Source organism: Quercus suber, unplaced genomic scaffold, assembly GCF_002906115.3.
Source record: "Quercus suber isolate HL8 unplaced genomic scaffold, Cork oak 2.0 scaffold_177, whole genome shotgun sequence".
In the NCBI taxonomy this organism is placed as follows: domain Eukaryota; kingdom Viridiplantae; phylum Streptophyta; class Magnoliopsida; order Fagales; family Fagaceae; genus Quercus; species Quercus suber.
This window is the reverse complement of record NW_027069637.1, coordinates 1,095,336-1,118,889: the sequence shown is the minus strand read 5'-3', so window position 1 is coordinate 1,118,889 and position 23,554 is coordinate 1,095,336. Positions and strand designations below refer to the sequence as shown.

Sequence of the window (23,554 nt, the reverse complement as noted above, 5' to 3'; positions counted from 1 at the left end):
GTTCTTAATTTTTACACTAAATTTTAACAATTTGGTCTCCATCCTTTCAAATGTGTTAATTTGATTCTTAGCATTTTAATTTTTAGTACTGTCTTGCATTGTTAAGTTTCCACTTTCACGTCTTAAGAAAAAAAAAAAAAAAACTTGTGCAAGGGGAAAAAGAAAAAGAAAAAGAAAAAGGGTATTTAATAGAAGAGGGGCATTTATGTAAGTTTGGAGAAAAAGTAGAGAAGGTATATTCGCGTATACACACACAATTCGCACACGAGTCACGACGCCACCTGCAGGGGTCTGAAGAGTGAACAGCGACTACTCTATCCCGCTGCACTTCTCTCACTCTACGCACCCAGATTGAGAGATTTTCAAACACACGCACACAGAGAGAGAGAGAGAGAGAGAGAGAGCTCTTTTCTTGTCACTTCAACTTCAACCCACGCTTACGCTTTGCTTCTTCTAAATTTCAGAGAGAGAGAGAGAGAGAGAGAGAGGATTCATTATTTAATGCCGTAACGTTGTCGCCCATATTAGTCTCTACTACTTCACCGACTCTCTCCCACACTACCAAATCGGCTATGGCTCTACCGATTGGGAAGGTGGTCATTCTTCTTGGTGCAGGTCAGTCTGTTTTCTCTCTTTTTCTCCGATTCTCCCCCTTTTAAAAAAAAAAAAAAAATTCTAATTCAGTTATTGTAATTTGAAGGAGTTAGGGTTTTTGATAAACTATTACCTATTGGTTGGTTTTGAATTTCGAGTGTATGTTTTGTGTGACTGGATTGGAAAAAAAAGAAGTGTGTTACTATGGTGGTGTTGCTTCGGTTCGGTTGATCACTGATCATGGAGTTACTGTTCACTACAATTACCTGCTTTATTTTATTTTATTATATATATATATATATACACACCAAAAGTGGGAGCTGGTGAAGACTGTTGTGTGTTGCCAATTCAATAATCATTGAATTGGAATTTTATTATTGCCTGATAAAATTCAAGGCACCTATTGTGTTTGTTTGGCTTCTAGGTAGCTCAACTTCTTGTTGTCGAATAAGTGATTGGGTGTTTTAAACAAAAACCAATTGGGGTTTTGACCTGATAATATAGAGCAATTCTCATGGAGGGGATGCATAGGTTGCAAATCTATCTTATTTATCCAAAAAAAAAAAAAAAAAAAAGAGAGGCGGAGACACCCACATTCAAATAAATCTCACTTTCAAAGTACAAGTACACACATTATCCACAAAAAGTTTTTCAGCAAAAAGCTAGATAAGTTTTGTTCCAAAGGGACAGTGAAAAATCAAAATGAAGAAATGAAACAACAAAACTGTTGCTCTAAAAAGTGCCAGAATTTCTGAACTTATGAAGTGTTATTTTGGATGTGATACTATGTTTTCTTTAATGGTAGCCAAACTGGGTATATTTTCTTTATTGAAATATGTAATAGTTAATTTACTTTTATATTAGCTTGTTTGAAACGAAAGAAACTCCTTGTTAACCAACTACTTTACCTCATGTCTTGTAGGTATTGTTGGTTCAGTACTTGCAAAAGAAGGGCGTATGTCAACTGTATCTGATTTTGTCTCTGGTGCTTTTAAGGTACTTTTGTGATGTATAACCATGCAAGTTCTTGTTTTTGTTTTATATATCTTAAAAATTGCTGTGAGATTTCTCACTTCTCATGCACTTGCTTGATGTCCTCTTTTTCCTAATCAATTACTTCCAAAAAAAAAAAAAACTGCTTATTGAGATCTGTCTTTCAAGTGCCTCAATTACAACAACAGCAACAAATAACCGTTAGCCTTAAATTTTTTTAGAGTTGGTTATGGATCTGCAATAGATTAGTTAGGGTCATCTACATGCATTTTTTTCCCGTCACGTAGTCATACTCTTTGGTACTTATTTAATTTAACATACATATTTTTCGTTCCCTTAACTTAATTCAACTCACTTTTTCAAACGCGGTGCATTAATTGCTTTTATCTAAACATGAACAAATTATCTCGAGCGACTCTTTCTTATCTTTTCATCAATAGGGTCACCTATCCTTAAGTGAATTTCTTCATTTTTAATTCTATATTTCCATGTATTTCCACTTATCAATCTTAACATTATCATTTCAGCTATACTCATTTTATGAATATGTTTATTCTTAATAACCCAATATTTAGTGCCATTGAACATAGCTGGTTTTATCACCCTCCTTTGCCAAACAAGAGGTCTATCACCCTCCTCTGTAACACCCATTGGATTCCAAAATTTCTAAAAAGTGGGATCCATAAAGCATAGGCTACCTCACAATGAATCAACAAATGATCTACTGTTTCTCCACCACATTGGCACAGGCAACACCATCCAATCAAGGTAAATCCACGATTGATAATATTACCACAAGGATTTTTCCCCATGTCATTGTCCATGCAAAAAACAACTCTTTGGAGCCTTAACTTGCCATACCCTCTACCACGGGAAAGGGTTAGCTCAAGCACCTAGAAGAGCCTTATAATAAGATTAGACAGTATAGGCTTCACCCACTTTCAATTTCCAAAGCATCCTATCATAACACCCTCTCCTCAGGATATTGGAGTAAATAAGAACTATAAAAAGAGCCTATTGAGTATTATTGCTGATTCCCAATCATGAAAACCTCTGTGAAATCTCACATTCTAGAGCTAGCCTACCCCACCTACTAGGCAATCCAGGACTGAATGGAATAGGGAATTTGATCAAGCAAGCAGGCATACAAGTCAGAAACAGCTCAAGAGCTTGCCCTCCATGCCAATGATCATGCCAAGCCTTAAACAAGAGCCATCCTCCAACTCAAAATACACAAATTTCTGCAACGTCTCCCAACCTGCCTTATACTCTGTCACAAGCTGCACCCAAAGTTCAACCACCCCATTCCTCTCCATATTTTGTAGCAATCACCTGTTGCCATAATTGTGTAACCTCATTTATAGTGATTGGGTTAGGTTCTCAATTCAAAGCTTAAAATTATTACTTGAGTTGTGGGTGGAATAATAGAAGTAGGAAATGTTGCAAGAGTTAAATCCTTGGGTGGACATGTTCTCAGTATCTCATCCTTTATGTTGGCAATGAGCTCTAGCTCAACCGGCACCTCCCCCTTTTAATTTATTGGCAAGCTCTATATCTCAATTCAAGATCAATTGGCGCATGCATGGTAGTCAAAGGCAAGTTGGGCACTTGCCTAGGCTTTGGGTGATGCGAGGTGCACTAAGGAACTTCTAAGGCTCTAGGGGGAGGCACCTTTGGTGAGGTTCTTGCCTTTAGAGCCTGGGGAAGCAAGGTGAGCACCTTAAAACCATGTTCAGTGTGCTAAGGTGAGATTCAATTCTTTCTATTCTCTACCTCTCACCTCTTGAGCAACTACCTCTTCTCTCTTTAATTCTTCACTTTTCTCTCAGGCAGGTCTCTTTCATCCCTTTCTTTCTATCCCTCCCCTTACTCTCTCCCACCACCCCCCCCCCCCCCNGAGAGGCGGAGACACCCACATTCAAATTCACCCTCCCTCAAATATTGAGTGTCTGTTTGGCTTAAGCTTATAAGTTCAACTTTTAATTTTTATGTACAACTTTTTAAAATCTCACTTTTTCAAAGTACAAGTACACACATTATCCACAAAAAGTTTTTCAGCAAAAAGCTAGATAAGTTGTTCCCAAAGGGACAGTGAAAAATCAAAATGAAGAAAATGAAACAACAAAACTGTTGCTCTAAAAAGTGCCAGAATTTCACCCCCCCCAAAAAAAACCTTCTCCTTTCTTTGAATCACCTCTTTATTATTTCCTCATCACTTAGATTTTTTTTTTATTCAATCATATAGCTTTTTAGGCTTTAGTTGATAGTTCTCTCTCTCTCTCTCTATTTATTTATTTATTTTAATAGAAGCTTATTGTAAAACCTATCAGTAGATTAATTATTTATAGAAGCTTGTTGTAGAACTTATTATTAGATTTGCAAAAGCTTGTTGTGAAACCTATTGTTAAAAAAAAAAAAAAATTATAAAAGTTTGTTGTAAAACCTATTGTTATTTAATTAATTTACTGAAGCTTGTTGTAAAACCTATTGTTAGAATAATTAATAGAGCCTAAATTGTGTTAAGCTTATGTTTAAATCAATTAACCTAATTTCTTCATGCAACAGATGTCAATACACTTGATTATAATATTTCAATACATTATAGACATATGATTAAGTTCTATATGTATAAAAACTATATTTAAAATTTGATGCCTAGCTTCAATTGGGCTAGTGCCTTTTTGTTACCTCTTGAGTCTTGCCTCGGGCTATACAAGGCCTTGGCATGTTAAAGTTGCCTTTTTCCTTTGACTACCTTGGGTGTGTGTTTGGCTTACCAATAATAATAATAAAAATTGATCCTTTATGTTAAATGTTTTGTCCTTCAATTCTTTGGAGTCTCACCATGAAGAAACGATTTTCCTAAGAGGAAATTGATTCTTTCATTCTTAGGCTTAACTCTTTCAAGTAAGACCATCAAAAGAGGCTTGGAATCCTTTGGGAGTAATACGGCTATACCATAACATGACAAATTGAGGAATTTGCCTATGTGTGTTTGTGGTGGGTTTAAGTTTAAGAAGATTTATGGCATTTGGGGTTTAGAACCTTTTCTAGAAGGATTAGGGTGTAAGATAGAAGAATGGACTTATGGTTGAAAAGAGAAGGAAATAAAAGTAGGAAATAAAATCCTTTTCTAATATGTGAATAGTAATTTTGAACAGTGCTGTGAGCAATACTGCAATGTGAACAGTATCTGGGAAAAGAAAAGAAGAAGAGAAGAAGAAAGACGAGAAAGAGAGGAGAAAGGTGCCATAGGCCAATGTGCCTCACTACTCAAAACACTCAATTTTATTAATCAACTCTCTATCTCCTTTGAATTCACTGAGCATAATTTATATAAAGAGTGATTCCTACTGGTACTTGGACATCTATTTGAATTAAACGAAAGTCCATACATAAAGACCCATAAACTAAATAAGACTTATTAATAAAATAAAACCCATGGCCTATAACTATGGCCCATACAATTGTAAAATTTCTAAAATACCTTTGACTCTAGAATAACCTAATAAAATATAAAAACCTAATTAACTAAAATGGACACTTATTTTGGGGAGAAGTGGGGGAGATGGATGAAGATGTGTATTTCTATTGCTCGTTTTTCAGTGCTTGTTAATGGGTCTCCAGCTGGCTTCTTTGGCACCTCTCGTGGTTTTTGCCAAGGGGATCCTTTATCTCCACTCCTATTATTATTGGTAATGGAGGTGTTGAGTAGGTTGTTGAAAAGGACAGAAGATGGAGGCTTTCTTAGTGGATTCCAAGCAAGCCCCAATACAGGTGGAGGTTTGCATATCTCTCACCTTTTGTTTGCTGATGATACTATTCTCTTTTGTGATGCTTCCGAGGAACAATTATTACATATTTGTATGGTTCTAATTTTCTTTGAAGCTATCATAATGTTGGTAAGAGTGAGATTGTGCCGGTTGGGAACTTGGATGCCTTGGCTTGTATTTTATGTTGTAAGGTAGACTGTTTACCCATGTCTTATTTGGGTATGCCTTTGGGGGAACATTGTAAGGATTCCTCAATATGGAACCCTATCATTGAACGGATGGAAAAAAGGCTTGCAGGTTAGAAGCAGTTATATTTGTCAAAAGGGGGTAGACTTACTTTATTGAAGGGCACCTTATCAAGTCTCCCTACTTATTATTTATCTTTGTTCACTATTCCACAACATGTGGCGAACAGATTAGAGAGGATTCAGAGGAATTTCCTTTGGGGGAGATCTAATGATGTTTTTAAATTCTCACTTGTTGCTTGGGAGAAAGTTGTATGGCCAGTGATTGGGCTGTTTAACCAAGCTCTGCTTGGAAAGTGGCTATGGCGATTTGCGAATGAGGTCACACGTTTATGGCGACAAGTTATAGCTTCCAAGTATGGGGAGGCTAGTGGGGGATGGTGTACTAGAGTTGTTAGAGGGACGCATGGATGTGGTATGTGGAAGAACATTAGGAAGGGGGCTGAGAGCTTCTTTGGTCATGTGTTGTATGCAGCGGGTGAGGGTTTTCGTATCAGATTCTGGTATGACCCTTGGAGTAGCCCTACTGCCTTGAAGGATTTATATCTGGCAATGTTTGCTATTGCTGTGGATAAGGTAGCTATGATTTCTGATATGGTTGAGTGTGCACTGGATGGGAGTGGTAGAAGCTAGAACTTACGCAATTATCGTGCTTTTCAAGATTGGGAGACAGGGATCTTTTATGATTTTCTTGCGCATATCTCATCCAAGCTACCTAGAGGGGGTGATGATATCATGATATGGCAATTGAATCGTACTGGAGTTTTTGATGTGCGCTCTTTCTATTTTTCATTGCTAGCAGCCCCGTTGGTGTCTTTTCCTTGGAAGAGCATTTGGTGTGTTAAGGAACCTAAAAGGGTGACTTTCTTCTTATGGACAACTGCTAGGGGTGGGATTCTTACTATAGACAACCTTGTTAAGAAGAATTTACCTCTTGTTAATTGGTGTTGCCTTTGTCGATGTGAAGAGAAAACTGTGGATCACTTATTGATCCATTGTAAGTATGCTCATACCTTGTGGAGTGAAGTCCTTCGTTTGTTTGGGGTTCAATTGGTGATGTCGAAGAATGTTGTTTCTCTTCTCTCTGCATGGTGGAATTGGTTGGGGAGGCACACTTCAAATGTGTGGAATATGATTCCAGCGTGTCTTATGTGGTTAATTTGGAAGGAGCGCAAAGCCCGAACTTTTAAGGAAACTGAGAGACTTGTAGACTATGTGAAGTCCTTGCTACTTAGGACTTTGTTTGAGTGGTCCCGTATTTGGGGGTTTATGCGTTGTCATTCTTTGTTTGAATTCCTTAATTCTAGTAGTCTTTCTTTTTGATTTGTTTGTATTCTTTTCTGTGCAATGAGTTTACTATCGTAAATTCATTGTACTTTTATTATCAATAAAGTTTGTTATTACCTATCAAAAAAAAAAAAAAAAAAAAAACAATGGACACTTATTCTTGGGCTTTGCCTTAGCCTTAGGCTTCCAAAGAGATATTCTTCTCTAACCATGCTATGGTTTCACACACATTAATTAAATGATTATGAGTCTTTATACTCAAAACGGACCAAAACCAATTGACTAACTTAACCAAGCAGCTGCTTGCATTATTCTTCTGAATCAGGGTTTTTACTTCCAGGACCAGTAATGATATCTCAAACATGCTGCCAAAAAAAAACGGGGGGGAACTTGATAACATGTGTTTGGTGGACATTGTTGTGATTTATTCATTTATTCTTGAGCCTCATAGGATCCCACAGTTTTTGGATGTGATTTAGATCTCGTAGCCATGATTCTTACAGGTATTAGGGTACTCCAAAGTCTTGGCTTGTGTTTACCACAGGGATAGAATGCGCTGATTGTCAGTCTGGCTTTTCAATGTCTTTTTCTTCTTTCAAATAATATGCTCTCTTTAACACTCTTCCTTTTTCTTTATGGATGTAAATTGTGTTAAATTATTAATATTTTTTAATGTGTTTTTCAGGTTTTATAATAATTTCTGTTTTTTAATGCAGATTGTTTTGAAGCAAATAAAACAAGATGATTCTTCCTCATCAGTTAAAAAACCACGCAATGACTCTCTAATGGCTCAGGTTTGCCCTTCATCTTCTATTACTTCAGTAAAGTTGGCTGGTTAATTGAAGTAGAGTGGTGTCTTCAACAGCCAAAAAAGAATTGTCCCACTTAATAGTGTTTTTTTTTTTGGTAGAGGGGGGGGGGGGGGGGGGGTGGACCTCCAAGTTGGGAAAGAGTGTTCATGGGTGTGATTTGTGGAGAAGTATCCGGATGGGTTGGGAAGTATTTAACAATAATGTCCAGTATAAGGCTGGGGTGGGGAATAAAGTGAAATTATGGACAAATAGGTGGTGCGGAGATCTTCCTCTCCATTTGGCTTTTCCTACCTTGTACAATTTTGCTGCAAACAGAGAGGCATCCATAGAATCTTCTCTAATATGTCAAGGAGCAGGGAACAGGAGAACTTGGGATGTTCGTTTCATTTGGGGTCCTAATGATTGGGAGGCAGATGTGGTGGATGATTTCGTTTGATTCTTGGCATCTAATTTACCTTCTCTGATTGATGGTGATCGTTTGAGATGGAACTTGACAAAATACAAGGATTTCACTATTCACTCCTATTATCATAAGTTACATGGCTCTTCTTCCATTGCTTTTCCTTGGAAAGGTACATGGAAAGTTAAGGCACCCCAGCATGTCTCTTTTTTTTGTTTGGACAGCCACATGGGATAGGATCCTCACGGGAGATATCTTGAGACTTCGGGGCTTTGATTTCGTTGACTGGTGCATTATGTGTCATTGCTACGGTGAGACAATGGATCATTTATTGTTACATTGTGGAAAGGCTTATCGGTTGTGGTGTTTTGTCTTTAGAATTTTTGGGATTTCATGGGTTCCCTCACGTACAGTGCAAGGTTGTTTATTTAGTTGGTGGAATTGGTTGGAAAAGCATTCATCTTACATTTGAAATCAAGTTCCGCTGTGTTGATGTGGTGTATTTGGAGGGAACGCAATCGGCGAACGTTTGAGGATTTGGATAGATCTGAAGACCAACTGCTTGCTCTCTTTTCTAGTTCCCTTTTTGATTGGGCTAGGGCTTGGGGACTCACATCTAGTGACTCTATTCCTTTTTCCTTAGCTCTCTCTCTTCTTCTCTATAATTAGCGCTTTTTATGTTTTTGCTGTTTTTCGTTTTTGTTCTTTTATTATGCTGGTGCTTTTTTACATCTAGCAGTTTTTTGAATATACTTTTTCTTACCTATCAAAAAAAAAATAATAATAATAATAATAATAGGAGAGTACTGATAAAATAAATAAATAAAACACCAATATCTCAATAACATATAAGAATGGTGCAATTAGGCAGATTTTATTTCAACTGTAAGGCAGATATTGCTTGCTCATTTGGAGTATGATGCAATTAGGACTTATAAAACATAATAGGAGAGTACTGATAAAATAAATAAAAGGAGTGGCTGCTATCATCATGGTCCTAAGGAGTGGCTTTGCCATGAGTTTGACTCTTCCCTAACCCACCCCCCCCCCCCCCCCCCCCTTTTCTTCCCCAAATTTCAAAGCTACCACCCTCCTCCTCCTCCAAAGCCTATTTTCCTCGATCCCAAAATGCCAAAGGCACTTTCTCAGTAAGGCTTTATTGAAAGTGGTTAATTTTCTAATACCCAAACCACCACTGGCAATAGGCACACACCTTATCCCAACCCAATAAATGCGTCTTAGAGTCACCCCACAGGTAGTCCCTTTGTAGCTTCTCAAATTTGTTGGCCACGTGTAGGAATGGTGAACAAAGATAAAAAATAGGTGGGAAGACTAGATAGCGTACTTTTAAGCAGTGTCAACCTACCACCTTTTGATAAATACAACTTTTTCTACCCTGCCAACTTCCGATCAAATTTCTCCAAAATAGAGTTCCAAATAGAAGGGGACTTATGGGACGCTCCCAACGGCATACCAAGATACGACATTGGCAAGGTCCCAACCTTGCAACCCAAAAACTTTGCCAAAGCCTGCACATTATTTACCTCCCCTATAGGAACCATCTCACATTTAGCTACATTAACCTTCAAACTAGTCACAGCTTGAAAACCAAGAAGCAGCAATCGAACATGAAGGACTTGCTCCACCTCTGCATCACAATACAAGATAGTATCATTCGCAAACAGCAAGTGGAAAACGCATTCCCCTCTACCCCTCCTACCATCCGCCCTAAAGCCACTAATTAAACCTGCCTTCTCCATTCTCTTCACTGTCCTACTAAACACCTCCATCATAACTAAAAATAACAAGGGAGACAACGGATCGCCTTGTCTCAATCCTTTAGAACTACCAAAGAAGTCAGCTGGAGACCCATTGACCAATACAGGGAACTGCACTGTGGAGATACAGGTTCAAATCCAGTTACACCATTTCTCCCCAAAGCCCATTTTCTTCAACAACTTCAGAAGCGCCTCCCAATTCACATTGTTATAAGCTTTCTCAATATCTAACTTGCCAATCACTCCCGGAATCTTACTCTTCATTTTGCTATCAACACACTCATTGGCAAAAAGAACTGAATCGAGGATTTGCCTACCTCCCACAAAACTATTATGAGATTCAGATATCAGTTGATCTAACACAATTTTCAGTCTATTTGCCAAAACCTTGGCCAAGATTTTATATAAGCTTCCCACCAAACTAATAGGTTTGAAATCACGAATGTTGGGGGCATCATTCTTCTTAGGAATCAAAGCTATAAAGGTAGCATTAAGAGATTTCTCAAACTTACAATGTTGATGGAACTCTTCAAAGATTGCCAAGACGTCTCTTTCAACTACCCTCTAGCAGTGATGGAAAAAGGCCATAGGAAAGCCATCTAGACCTTGGGCTTTATCCCCTTCCATATCTCTGGCCACTGATAGAATCTCATCTTTTTCAAACCTCCTCTCCAACCAGCCCCTCTCCAACTCCCCTATTTGATCAAACTCCAGTCCTTGCACAAAGGGTCTCCACTCCTCAGACTCTTGATACAGAGTTTTATAGAATTGAACAACCTGAGCAGCAACTTTTGCTCCGTTCTCACAAATCACCTCATCCATTTCTAAGAAACTTAGATGGTTAAACCTTCTATGAGAATTAGCCATCTTATGAAAGAACTTAGTATTATTATCTCCCTCCTTAATGCACAACATTCTTGATTTTTGTCTCCACAAGATATCCTCTAGAGAAAGAAGATGCTCTACTTGCGATCTCGCACCATTTCTCTCATCTCTCTCCGTCTCAGGGAGTCCAAGAACCCCTTCCTTAGCATCTAAAACCTCTAAAGCCCCTAATAATTCTTTCTTCCTGCGCCCAACATTGCCAAACTCTTGACGATTCCACTGAATAATGTCATCTTTCAATGCTTTCAATTTTTTGGCAAACACATAACTAGGTGTGCCCGAAAAAGAATGGCGATTCCACCATGAATCAACCCTATCAACAAACCCATCCATCTTCAACCACATATTCTCAAACCGGAAATGACTTTTCCCCCTAGCCATACCCCCTACCTCCAAAAGAATTGGGAAATGATCAGAAACAGATCGTGGAAGGATTTGTTGGATCACATCCGGAAAGTGATGTTCCCATTCATGTGACACTAGAGCCCTATCAATCCTAGACATAGAAGGTTGGTTAGTGCCACTAGACCATGTATAACGCCCTCCCTCCAACGGCAAATCTATCACATTAGGAGTGGTTTTTTCACATTTCATTTGATTTGATGTGCATAGTGATGCCACGATTAAATTTTGGCATGGCATTTGGTGCGACACACTTCCTTTGAAGGAGGCTTTCCTGGAATTGGTTTTGTATCACTCCAGAGGACAGGGAGGCTTCTGTAGCAGATCATATGTAGTTCCATAGTGATGTTTTGCACTGTGTTTGGAATTTCACCAGACAAGTAAATGATTGGGAGCTAGAGCCCTTATCAGTTTTTGTGGACTTAATTTATGCTATTGCAGTGCTGGGTAATGGAGAAGATAAGCTCTGTTGGATGCCTTCTGCACAAAGGAGGTTTGAGGTTAAGTTCTATTCAAGAGTTTTAGTTCCTAAGGGCATTTTGACATTCCCTTGGAGAAGTCTAAGGAACCAACCCGAGTTTCTTTCTTTGTGTGAACTGTGGCGCTGGGGAAAATTTTAAAAATAGACAATTTGCAAAAGAGTATTATTGTGGTTAATTGGTGTTTGTATGTGCAAAAGAGACTGGGAGACAATTGATCATCTACTCCTCCATTGCCCTATTGCCAGAAAATTGAGGACTAGCGTTTAGTTTCTTTGGGGTTCACTTGGTGATGCTGAAAGGAGTCATAGATATGTTGGCTTGTTAGCAAGACCGCTTTGGTTGACATCTAAACTTATAAATTTGGAAGGCATTCCCTCGTTGTCTAATGTGGTGCATTTGGAGAGGAAGGAATACTAGAAGCTTTAAAGGAACGAAAGGACAGTTTTACATTAAAATTGTTGTTTGTTATATCATTGTTTGAATTGCAACGGTGACAAGATTATTTTCCTTTTCCCATTTATTGGACGTGATTTATCACTGTAATTTTCTAGTTTAATTGCACTTCCTTTCCGGTGTACACTTCCTGTGTATATGGGTTTCACACCCCTGTTTTCAATCTGATTTGCATAAGACCCTTGGTATTCCAGATTTCAGTCAATTGTGTAAACATCCATTAGTAATTAGAACTAATTTTAAAATCTACTTTCCTTTAATGCATTTTGAGAGCCTGATAGAATTTGTTTGGCACCATTCTCAACCTATTAGCTAGGACCTTAGTGATGATTCTTATAGTGCCCACTGCCCGCTAACAAACAAATAGGGTGAAAGTCCTTCACATCCAAAGGTCAGTTTTTGTTTATTTATTTATTTTTAATGAGAGTGATAAAAGTTGCATTAAGACGCTTTTCAAACAGCCAGGTTTTGTTAAGCTCAAGATGTTGGTTTTTAGTCAATTCTGCTTATCATTCTTAACTAACTAGAATACCTTGTACTTCTTCAAGACTTATTTAGAAATTGAAAAAGTAATTCATGATCATATATTTGACTTCTCCAGGTTAACAGCCTACGGCAAGAGTTGCAGTCATTGGCATCAAATGGGCCCATTACAATTGTGACCACGAGTGGAAGAGGTTAGACAGTTATATGTGTTCTCCCACATGCTAGTGGAGATTTTTTTTTGAGAAAAAATGGAGATTTTGTTATTTATAATGTTGATGGACTCTTATGTTCCAGCTAAACTTTATCAAGCGTTATCAAGGAAATTCATGCTGGACATTTATATCATTTCCTACCTCATTAAATGAAACATAAATATTGGCACAGATGAATGAGCATCAATATAGTGTCTTCGCTCGATAACCTTGGCTGGAATTAAAAATTTATATGAGGTTTTAACTAAGAATATCATCCTTTGATTTTGACTTATATATAAAAAAGTTTTAACTAATGGCTTGTTTGGAAGTTTAGAGAGGGAGGAGAGTAGAGGGGAGTAGAGGGAAGGAGAGTAGAGGAGAATGATTTACCTCCACCTTATTTGGATGTTTTTAAAATTAGTAAGGGAGAAGGGAGTAATTAGCCCTTCCCCTTGTGTAATTTTGTTAATATAATAAGGATAAATTAGGTAATTTACTTGGTCAATAGTTTATGTACTCTACTCCCCCTCCAAATCTCTCCAATTTGGGGGAATTAAAATTGGTTTTCTCTCTCTCTCTCTCTCTCTCTCTCTCTCTCTCTCTCTCTCTCTCTCTCTCTCTCTCTCTCTCTCTCTCTCTCTCTCTTTCTCTCTCTCTCTCTCTCTCTCTCTCTCTCTCTCAATGTATTCTCTTTTACCATTTTTTTATTTATCATATGGAAGTTGGGAAATTCGAGCTTTAAATTTTTCTGCTGAAAACACTAGAGATTATAAACCAGTTAATTTATAACGTTCTTTACTACTTTTACTAATTTTTACGGCATAGAGGAAAAAGGCCTTTTTTTTTTTTTGTGTTAATAACCATATTGTCTTACCGACTTTAATATAATTTTGTTTGAATTAATATAATTGAATTTGGGCTGGTAAAGAAATGGAGTTTGCCCTACTTGTTAGCCCTTCGGTTCAACACCATTTAAAAAAACAAATTAAAGGAAAATATTAAACAAAAACAAAACAGAAGGCCCCAGAGAAACTGGCCCATCACACTATTTTTCAAAAACTAATGGCTTATTTGGAAGTTCAGAGAGGGAGGAGAGTAGAGGGGAGCAGAGGGAAGGAGAGTAGTGGGGAGGAGAGTAGAAGAGAATGATTCACCTCCACCTTATTTGGATGTTTTTAAAATTAGTAAGGAGGAAGGGAGTAATTAGCCCTTCCCCTTGTATAATTTTGTTAATATAATAAGGGTAAATTAGATAATTTACTTGGTAAATAGTTTATGTACTCTACTCCCCCTCCAAATCTTTCTAATTTGGGAGAATTAAAATTGGGGGACTAGAGGGAGTCCAAACCCCTCCAAACTCCTCAAAACCCATCCCCCTCATTCTTTAAAAAACTTCCAAATAAGGTAATTGCATTACTTTCCCTCCCTCTACTCTACTCCCCCTCATTTTTTAAACATCCAAACATGCCATTAAAGTGGGTACGGAGAATATGTGAGTGGATCCGTAGACATTACAATAAGCAGTTAGCCCAAGCTGCTAAGGTAAGAAACAAAAAATTCCAAGCCCACAAAAGGAGAAAGCAAGGCCCATGACTATCTGTCCTTTACAAGGCTATTTCCTAAAACGATGAATTAGAATGATTTTTTTTAGAAACAATTATTATTATAATGATTTTGGATTGTCCTCTTTGTTTTTCAAAAATTAAAAACTTTTATTTTATTTTTTAATTGGAGAATTAGAGATATAGACACTACTTTTTAATAAGAAATGAAAATTGGGAATTTCTTTGTTAGGAGTTACCTATACATATTGCATTTGTTATCTATAGGAAAAAAAAATTGTTTTTTCTTTAGGCTGTACTATTGTTTTATATATGTTGACCTGTATATGTTGAGGAACTTAAAATGATGTTTATTATTTAAATTGATTAAATTTGATATGTTTCTTACTTTTTAAAATTTTTAGTGTATACAAATTAATCGTGTAATAGATAAATCATTCAACGAAATATCTTGATATAAAATGTTTAAAAATACTAATTTTAATTAATATTATTTAAAAGATAATTCACAGTTTACAAACTAACTCAATGAAGAAAAAAAATTATTTTAAGTTTTGTAAAGACTAAAACGACCGAAATATTTGTGTTATACATATATAAAAGAAAATAATATATTTTGGATCTTGTCATAGGAATACTTTGTGTATAGCTTCGATACCTGAAAAAATTTGTCCCCATCACTAATCTATATATATATATATATTAATAATCTATATATCTATATATATAATAATAGGTGAAGCAAAAAGAAACTCAAATTATTGTAACTATCATATTGTAACTATCAAATTATCAAAAAAAAAAAAAAAAAAAAAACCTTAATTTTTAAAGATTTTTGTATTAAAATGTGTTTAGTGTTGTACCCATATTCTGTATCTTTGTCATTCCTATTTCCTAGTATATGATGTAATCATGCCCTCCCCCCCTTCTCCATCCTCCCTGTTCTCATAAAAAATATTTGATGTACTTTAATTTGTATCTTTAGTAGCACGTCTTCCTTTTAGTTACTGATGAACATTTGAGTGCATCTGTTGTATGATTGCAGGGCTGGAAACTCCCTGATTTGATGTTTGCGTCAAAGCGTGGTTTAAATGATGCTTGCAATAGTATAGCTAAACAGCTTGAGAGTGTATATTCATCAATCTCAGTAAGTTTTGTGCTTCTGATCCTTTTGTTTGGCCTTTATAATAACATCTAAACTTGTTCAATCAACATTATGAGTGTGAAAGAATCACCAAATTATATTATCTCAACGATAAAAATACATCAATTTTTCTAGTTTTACACTCGTTTGTTTTGAAGTAAAATATTTTACATGTAAAACATTTTCAATGAAGACAATTTCAAGTGTTTGGCATAACCAAAATTCTTAAAAATGAAAGCACAATCCAGCCGCTGCAAACCCAGCCACCAGAGTCAACCACAAATCTAACCACCACAATCACCACCAGATTAGCACAAATCCGACCAAATCCACTCTACCAACCATCCAAAAATTCAAATCAGAATGCCTAAAAAAAGGAAAAAAAAAAACCCACGAACCCAAAACCCATATCAGAAACCCTGCCACCCATGAACCCAGATTGGCGTTGTATCACAATGGGTGGTAGAGGTGTTTGCGTCGATCAACCTCACAAGCCGCTGGTTTGACCCATCAAAGACCCAGTTCCATTATTTGATCCAAACCAAATTTGAACCTGGTCGCAATAATCCCGCAACAAATGCTCCCTCATCCACCAAAACCCAGAGCTAAACTTCACCAAAGCAATCACTCATATCCCAAACCCACTTACCCACTTTCTTTCTTGCCTGAAATTTGAGTCGCCACTTCTTGGCTCATTAACCCACTTTCTTTCTCTCCTGAAATCTGGTGATGATGGTTGGTACTTGGTAGTGTCGACGCTGATGATGGTGGGTGGTGTCGATGGGTGGTCTCTTGTGTGGCTGTGCGAGATGGGTGGTTTGTAGCAGATGGGTGAGAGAGCAGGCTGAGAGAAATATGTAAAATGTTTTACCCTTTGTTTGAGCGTAAAACATTTTACCTATTTTTGCTTGAGTTTTACAGTTGACCAAATTTTTACAACAAAAAAGTTGTAAAAATGCGATACTCTATACTACTTTTGTCAATTTTATTTTATTTTAATGAAAGCTGCTGTTCATAATACCATGAAAAACTTGAGATTGTTCTTTATTATGACTTTGCTTGTGATTGTTCTTTATTATTCCATTCTGGTCAACCTTGTTGGCAGTTCTCTTTTACCACCAATGCCATCAAATAGGTTTGTATCTTAGCTTTGAATGACAAAATGAAGTATTATATTTCAATACCATAGTGAAATTGAACAATAAAATAGATAGTAAAAGTAAAAGAACAAAATTTGTTTTAAGTTACATGGCAAAAGAACATGTAATACCAAGTTTTATCGAAACCGAGAAGTATAATAGATTATTAAAATTTTAAAATAAATAATGAAACTTAACTTATTATAAATTTCTGAAGAAATTTGGTAATTGAATAATATTTAAATTACTTGAAAATACTGAAATAGATTTAATATTTTCACGTACCTATAGTGTGTGGTGAAAGCATGTTGCATGACAATATAACATTTAAGTTGATTTAAAAGTGCAAGCATGATGTTTAAGACTGAACTATTTTATTAAAAAGAAATTTATGGTCGCTGATTCAAATAATTTAAAGTAAATATTACTTATATAAAAATAATTTTAAATAAATATTGAAACTTCAGTTAAACTTTTAGGAACTTTTGTTAATAGAGGAATAGCAACCAAGCCTTACTGCCTTAGTTTCAAATTTTTGGTGTCAGCGAATGATTTTCAAAAAAGGTTGGCCCAATGTATTCTTTTTGTCCATTCTATTCTATCCAAAGTCATATTCTTTAGTTTCTTAATTGACATGTTCTTTTTAACTAATACTAAAATTATTTTTCGTTTTCCTCTTTCTTTTTATGTTCCCTTAACGTCTCTCTTTCTTGTTGGTGCATTAATTGATCTCCTCTGAATAAGACCAAACCATCTCAAGTGACTCTCCCTCATCTTTCATCGGGTCACCCTTATCTTTAAATGAATTTCCCCATTTCGAATCCTATCTTTTCATGTATTTCCACTTATCCATCTTAATGTTTTCAATTCAAGTACGCACATTTTATTTAGACTCACCTCTAGCCAGTAAAACTTATGAGCAACTGACCTCACCTGCTATAACCAGTTGTTGGGTAATCTAGGGGCATTCACTCCTGATGGCAATTTATACTCATTCCCAGGTGCAATTGGTCTCATAAATTTCTTGTTAACTTAATAGTTTTTTTAAATTTCTTGGCAATAGAATTTTGCTTAGAGCAATCTATGTTAATAATTATACATATAAAGCACCACATGATGAAAGCATGTAGTTTTAAGTGTGTCAAATAAAGGGGCAACAAATTTTCTTTCCTATAAAAAAATAAAATAAAATAAAGGGGCAACAAACTGTCCATGTGGAATTAGGAGGAAAAAGGTATAAAGAAAAAAAGAGAACATCTATTTGTTGCAACTACCCAGTGTAGGTCACAACTTTTATTGTATAGTATGTGATTTTGCAGATTGTACTATAGTCTTGTCATTGTAATTCTAACTTATTATACAGGATCTCAAAATAATATATATTTTTTGATAACTAAGTTTGCCCCAATGGGAGGGGGAAGCGGAGATTCAAACTTGTGACCTTTGCTTCAATAAGCATGGTTTTAGTTGATTGTGCTACCCTTGGGATTAGGGTCTCAGTAATTATGGGGAGTGAATTTGCTATGGTATGGTATCCTAAATTCTTCACCAGGTTGTTAGTGATTCAATTTCTGTAAATTATATAAATTATATTTAAAAAAAATTGCATTATGCTGTTCAGACCATTTATTTTCTTTTTTTGATAAGTAATGAAAATTTTATTGAAAATGAAAAATCTATCTTAAAATTACAAGAAGATCAAATGGAAGATCTAAAAGAATTTTGGAACCTTAAAAAGAAAGAGCAATGAGTAAAACCCCATTCCCGAAACCAATCAAAGAGTATAATTAGCCAGGATTTCAATTGATCCAAAGGTCTGTGAACATCCTCAAATGTATGAGTATTCTGTTCCTTTCACACAATCCATGTCAAGCATGCGAGCTCGCGGTTCCATACATTCAAGGAATGCCTCCAAAACCATTTTCGCCAACCAAATAATAGAGTTGCAACGGTCCCCAACATCACCTAATGAATCCCAAACATCCTATAAACACTTTGCTCCACAAAGCACAAGCAGTATTACAATGAAGTAAAAGACGGTTCACCATTTCCCACTATGATGACACATACAACAACTTACTAGTGACACCCCTCTTGACGTGGTTGTCAATAGTAAGAATCTTACCCAATGCTGCTGTCACAAAAGAACAATACTCTCTTTGGCACTTTAACACACCAAATACCCTTCCATGGGAAAGAATGGGCAATGATTCCACAAATAGCCTTATAGTAAGACCATACATCAAAATTATGACTCCCATTCAATTACCCGTGACCTCCCCCCCTGCCCCACGCGCAGGCACATGAGAATGGATATGATCAAGGAAAGAAAACACACCCCCCATCTCCCAATAATGAAAATCTCTGTGAAACTTCAAATTCCAACTCCTAACCGCCCCATCCAATTGAGAGTCCAACGCATTAGAAACTAAAGCTTCCATTCAAACAAATTAGGGTATACATTCTTTGGAGGAAGGAGTCCATTCTAACAATCATGCCAAAATCTTATGCTATTATTTTTATCATGTCAATAAATTTCCTTTAAAAATATTAGGTATCATTTTGAGGAAAGTCAATTGAAAAGGATAAATCTAAAAGGATGTACAATGATAGATGTATTTATCTAAAAGAAAAGGATATGTCAGGATAAATATAAAACATGAAACTATAATGAGAGATTGGAAAAGATGCAAGTGATTGCTTTTAAATAGTTAAATATATATGTTAAATGGGTTAGATAGAATATATTTGTGAGATAAAGAGGGTAAAATTTGAAAGGTATGGGTCAATATTCAAAGTGAGATAAAAAGGGTAAAATTGGAAAAACATTATTATGGTGATAAAGAACAAAAATTGTAGGGGATAACAACCACTTGTATTTTTTACAATTTGGTGTTTGAATTTGGATAATGTCACATGGTAACAAACACATGTCATCCACCTTTTCCTCCTTTGATGATACTTTGATGCAGAAGACTATCAAATTAAAAAAAATGGTCGTATCAAGTGCACAAAGTTCCCACTTTTTGCAGGGTCTGGGAGAGGTCATGGTAGGAAGCTTTACCCTTAATTTGTTTTGGAGAGGCTGATTCCCTGACTCAAACCTATGAGTTGTTGCTTTTGGTGGAAGACACTTGTCATTACACCAAGGCCTGACCTCTGCCAAATGATTATCAAATGGTTATTTTTATTTTATAAGTTTCTCTGCAAGAAAATTTATTTTGTTTTTTGGGGCTTGGAATTGTTTGTGCACTTGGTTCAAACACATCTTAAAACAATACTTAAGCTAAACAATATTCCAAAACCAAGTGTAACCTGTCAAAAGGATTAAGTGTATTAATGGTGAACTTGATATGCTGGTGGAGATCCTTATCATTGTCATCTAAGTAGCGCATAACTTTCTTAAACATTCTAATAACTGCTATTCTATACTTTGCAATTTACTTGAACAAATTCCCCAAAACTGATTTTCTTGTCTTGAATTTGGAATATCTTGTTTATTTTATCTAATATGAGAAATAGAGACATGCCTGATTTCTTACATAGTGGTGATTTTAATTTTCCTAGGCCACCAAGAGGGGACTATCTTCAAGAATGGACGTCATGGATTCTACCTTGGATGAGTGTGCAGAAATTACTTCTGAAACACAACAGGAGGTGGGTCCAAGTCAGACATTAGCTATTAGTTTAGGTAGTCCTATGTTTTCTGTTTCAACTTTATTTACACAGCATTTATTAAGCTGTTTAGGTTTCTGAACTACGAAAAAGAACGGATTTTGTCGGCGTGGATGTTATAAATATCCATGATGCAGTACAGACTCTGGTGAGTCCTCTTCAAGATTTTATTTTATTTTTTCAGGGTTTGTTTTTGTAGCTCAATCATGTTTGTAAGTGTTCTCCTGGATGTGATATTTAAGTCTAATATTTTTTCTTTTGGTGCCTCAGGAAACTAAGATTAGTAGAATAGAAGGGAAACAGGTAGCTATTATGCGGCCAACATTATTTAGATTCCCTTTAAAAATAATGTGTTAACTTTTCCATATGGTGTTATTTTCTGCCCACGAATATGTTTTGTGCTGATGGTCATTGCTTCTGATTATCTGCTTAGGATCTTACAAATGAAGGAGTAAGGAGGTTGTGTCATTATGCCCGGAACCTGGAAAATAGCAGAACCCCAGAAAGTGCTCAGGCATGAACTGAACCCCTTCCATATGATATTTACAGATCTGTTTTCACATGTCTGTTGCTTTAATGATTATATGTCAAGACTTCTGTTGCTTATTTGTACTATCTCATATTACACTAAGTCAACTATGTCCTTCACTTATAAAAAAAAAACTATGTCCTTCACTTAATAGTCAGTATCTGAATTTTATTATTGTTAACCGAAATATCTTTACTCATCTGGTTTTGGCACATCTCAATATCAGATTTTCTTTTCAGTTTGTGTTTCTGCCTCATATTAATTGTGATCTCTAAAATCTGTAGGCATTGCCTTCCAGTTCCTCCAAGCTAGCTCTTGAACAGCCACCTACTACTCCCTCTTCAAAGGTATGATATATACATTGGTTTGATTATGCATTCTCTGTAAGTATATTCATCTGTATATTATACACACACAAACGCATAAAGCTTGGGTATTTATCTCATTAATTTCTTATAGATTGTATAGTTCTTCTCTCCCATATGAACTATTTATTTTTAAATTATGTAGGTGGCACCATCCAGTTCCTACAGGCCAGCTCTTGAACTACCACCAATTTCGCCCTCATCAAGGGTAAAAATTTGTCCACTCACTCGATTAGATAACATTTAAAATTAAGTCATCAGAGCTTATTGTTTAATACTTATCTCTGACACACATCCACAACCACTTGTATATGTATATGGGAGTGTTAACCTCCTCTAGCGTTTCTGGATGTAAGAAACCCCAACTTTCTTGGGCACATCTGGGAAGGTCTCCTTTTTGGTTTTTCATTTTGATTTAGCTGTTTTATAATCTGTCTTTGCTTGAATTTGAAAATGCAAGAGGTTGATTGATGACCTTTAATCTTTTCCTCTGTTCTGGACATAACAGTAATGATGAAGAAAATCATCTCAACAGATAGAAAAGTATTAAAATGATGTCAAATACATTGTTCACTTGTCTTGCCCCGATTCTGTTCCACCCTTAATGTGCTTGTTATGTTCTTGAAATGATGTCCTAACTTTATTCTACTTCTTGTGCTTGAGCAGAGCGCATCTTTGCCCCCTGTTTTATCTGCTGAACCTCTGCCTTCCTCAGGTTCCAATGGATCTCACCAGGTTCCAAAACTTTTCTATTCCTTTGGGTTGAGTAAAGGCTGAAAGAGCAGCCTTTCAGTTCTGGTTTACACCACATATCTCCATTCTTATGGGCAATGATGGCGAAGATTCTCATCAAATTAGAATTTTGGCCATCATTGTTAAGTTTCTTTTGTCCATAGGACACCTTCACCCCCATAAGTCTGTGGTGGTGGCTAAGATTTGGGGGTTCATGTCCCTTAAGTGTGTGAGTAAATTTGCCTAGATGAATGTGTATATTTGGTTTTGAAAGCTTAAAAAGTACTACTAAAAAGGTCTGGATTTGATCATTAGCAAGGTGGATTTTTTTAATTTGTTGAAGATGTATATATGTATATAATTTTCGAACCCATTTATAGTTTTTCCTTCCCCTTATGGCTCTTGTTTCCTATCACTGATGTGAAATTCCCAAGTGTTCTTCAAAGAATGACTTTGGAACTTTTGCCCCTCCTTTAGAGCAACTTGAACATCATAAAGTGAATTATTCCTTTTTCATGGCTTTCAGTTTCTGTTCCTCTTTCCTGATGTGTTCCTTTTCAGGTTAAACGGCCACTGCAGAATGCTGTCTCCGGTCTCCAGGTTAACATGCACTTCTACTTTTGGATTTGCATTCTTTTTTCTTGTGCGTCCACCATCTTGAATGTTTTCAATCTGTTTTCAGGACATTAGTGGAATTTCAGAAGTGGTTGAGGCCTCAAGAAATCACGAGGTTTCTAATGGGAATCAAGCTTTAGAAGACACCAATGGTGGGGCTTCAAGTTATGGTCGGTTCGGGCTGAGGTTTCCTAGCATTAGTACTTCATTTCTATCAAGAACACGTAGTGCGACAAATGCAATGTTACAACAAACTCGTTCAAGTAGTCAACAATAATCAGGATCTATTGTGTTGATCCCAATTAGAACATCTATATAAAGATTTACCATTGGACTCTGCTTGTGGAGAAGATTTCAGGGGTTACTTGTGGCTGGCCTGAGACCCCCATTAAATATAGGTTGTGCCCATGCCAAATTAATGGAAACAGGACTGGGTACTGAATTTTGTAGAGCTGTTTACATTTTAACGTTTAATTAGGGTTCTTGATGTGTAACTAAAATTATACAGTTCCCTTTTTGGTCTAAAGAATGGTGGCTACTGGAGAGAGAGGGTCCGGCAAACAAAGAGAGGCTTCCAAAATTTAGTATATTACTTTTCTGTTTATGTAGCTTCGACCCCGTGATAAAGATAATTGTTTGTTATCGTTCGTCTCAGCTTGATGTGAATATGTATGCAAATTGTTAACTACGTGGACGGCTTAAGTCACGTCAAAATGATGAGATATTTTAAAATATTAAAGGGAAAATTAAATTTAAATTCTATAATTTAGGTGTGTAGTCAATTAAACCTTTTTTGAAAAGGAATTAAAGGGCAAAATATACTTTCACTGTAATATTTCACCTCGACAACATTTAATCCCTTGTACTAGTCAAATGCACAAATGATCCTTCAAAGTTATTATTTTGTTTCAATGTCTTCCTAGCTGTTTGTTTTAGTTTTAAGTATGATGAAATTTATCATTGAATGGCCAATTTACTTGCCTTTTAAAACAAACAACATGGGTAAGTC

General features: G+C 36.2%; 1 protein-coding gene across 1 annotated transcript; it reads left to right on the top strand.

Annotated features, from left to right (window-relative positions):
* Positions 1 to 250: 250 nt before the first annotated feature.
* Positions 251 to 23,192, top strand: LOC112010638 (uncharacterized). Its single transcript, XM_065778284.1, has 15 exons — positions 251 to 615; positions 1,517 to 1,590; positions 7,609 to 7,686; positions 12,706 to 12,781; positions 15,245 to 15,252; positions 15,392 to 15,493; positions 20,197 to 20,286; positions 20,378 to 20,452; positions 20,575 to 20,607; positions 20,738 to 20,818; positions 21,118 to 21,180; positions 21,344 to 21,406; positions 21,865 to 21,933; positions 22,492 to 22,530; positions 22,613 to 23,192. The coding sequence occupies exons 1-15, from the start codon at positions 573 to 575 to the stop codon at positions 22,820 to 22,822; spliced, it is 1,104 nt and encodes a 367-aa protein (XP_065634356.1). The 5' UTR covers positions 251 to 572; the 3' UTR covers positions 22,823 to 23,192.
* Positions 23,193 to 23,554: the final 362 nt, after the last annotated feature.

Bases quoted from the DNA above. Each gene is read 5' to 3' on its own strand.
- LOC112010638 (XM_065778284.1), top strand. From the start codon at position 573: ATGGCTCTACCGATTGGGAAGGTGGTCATTCTTCTTGGTGCAG. The intron at 616-1,516 runs GTCAGTCTGTTT...CATGTCTTGTAG, and splicing joins GGTCATTCTTCTTGGTGCAG to GTATTGTTGGTTCAGTACTT. The intron at 7,687-12,705 runs GTTTGCCCTTCA...TGACTTCTCCAG, and splicing joins ATGACTCTCTAATGGCTCAG to GTTAACAGCCTACGGCAAGA.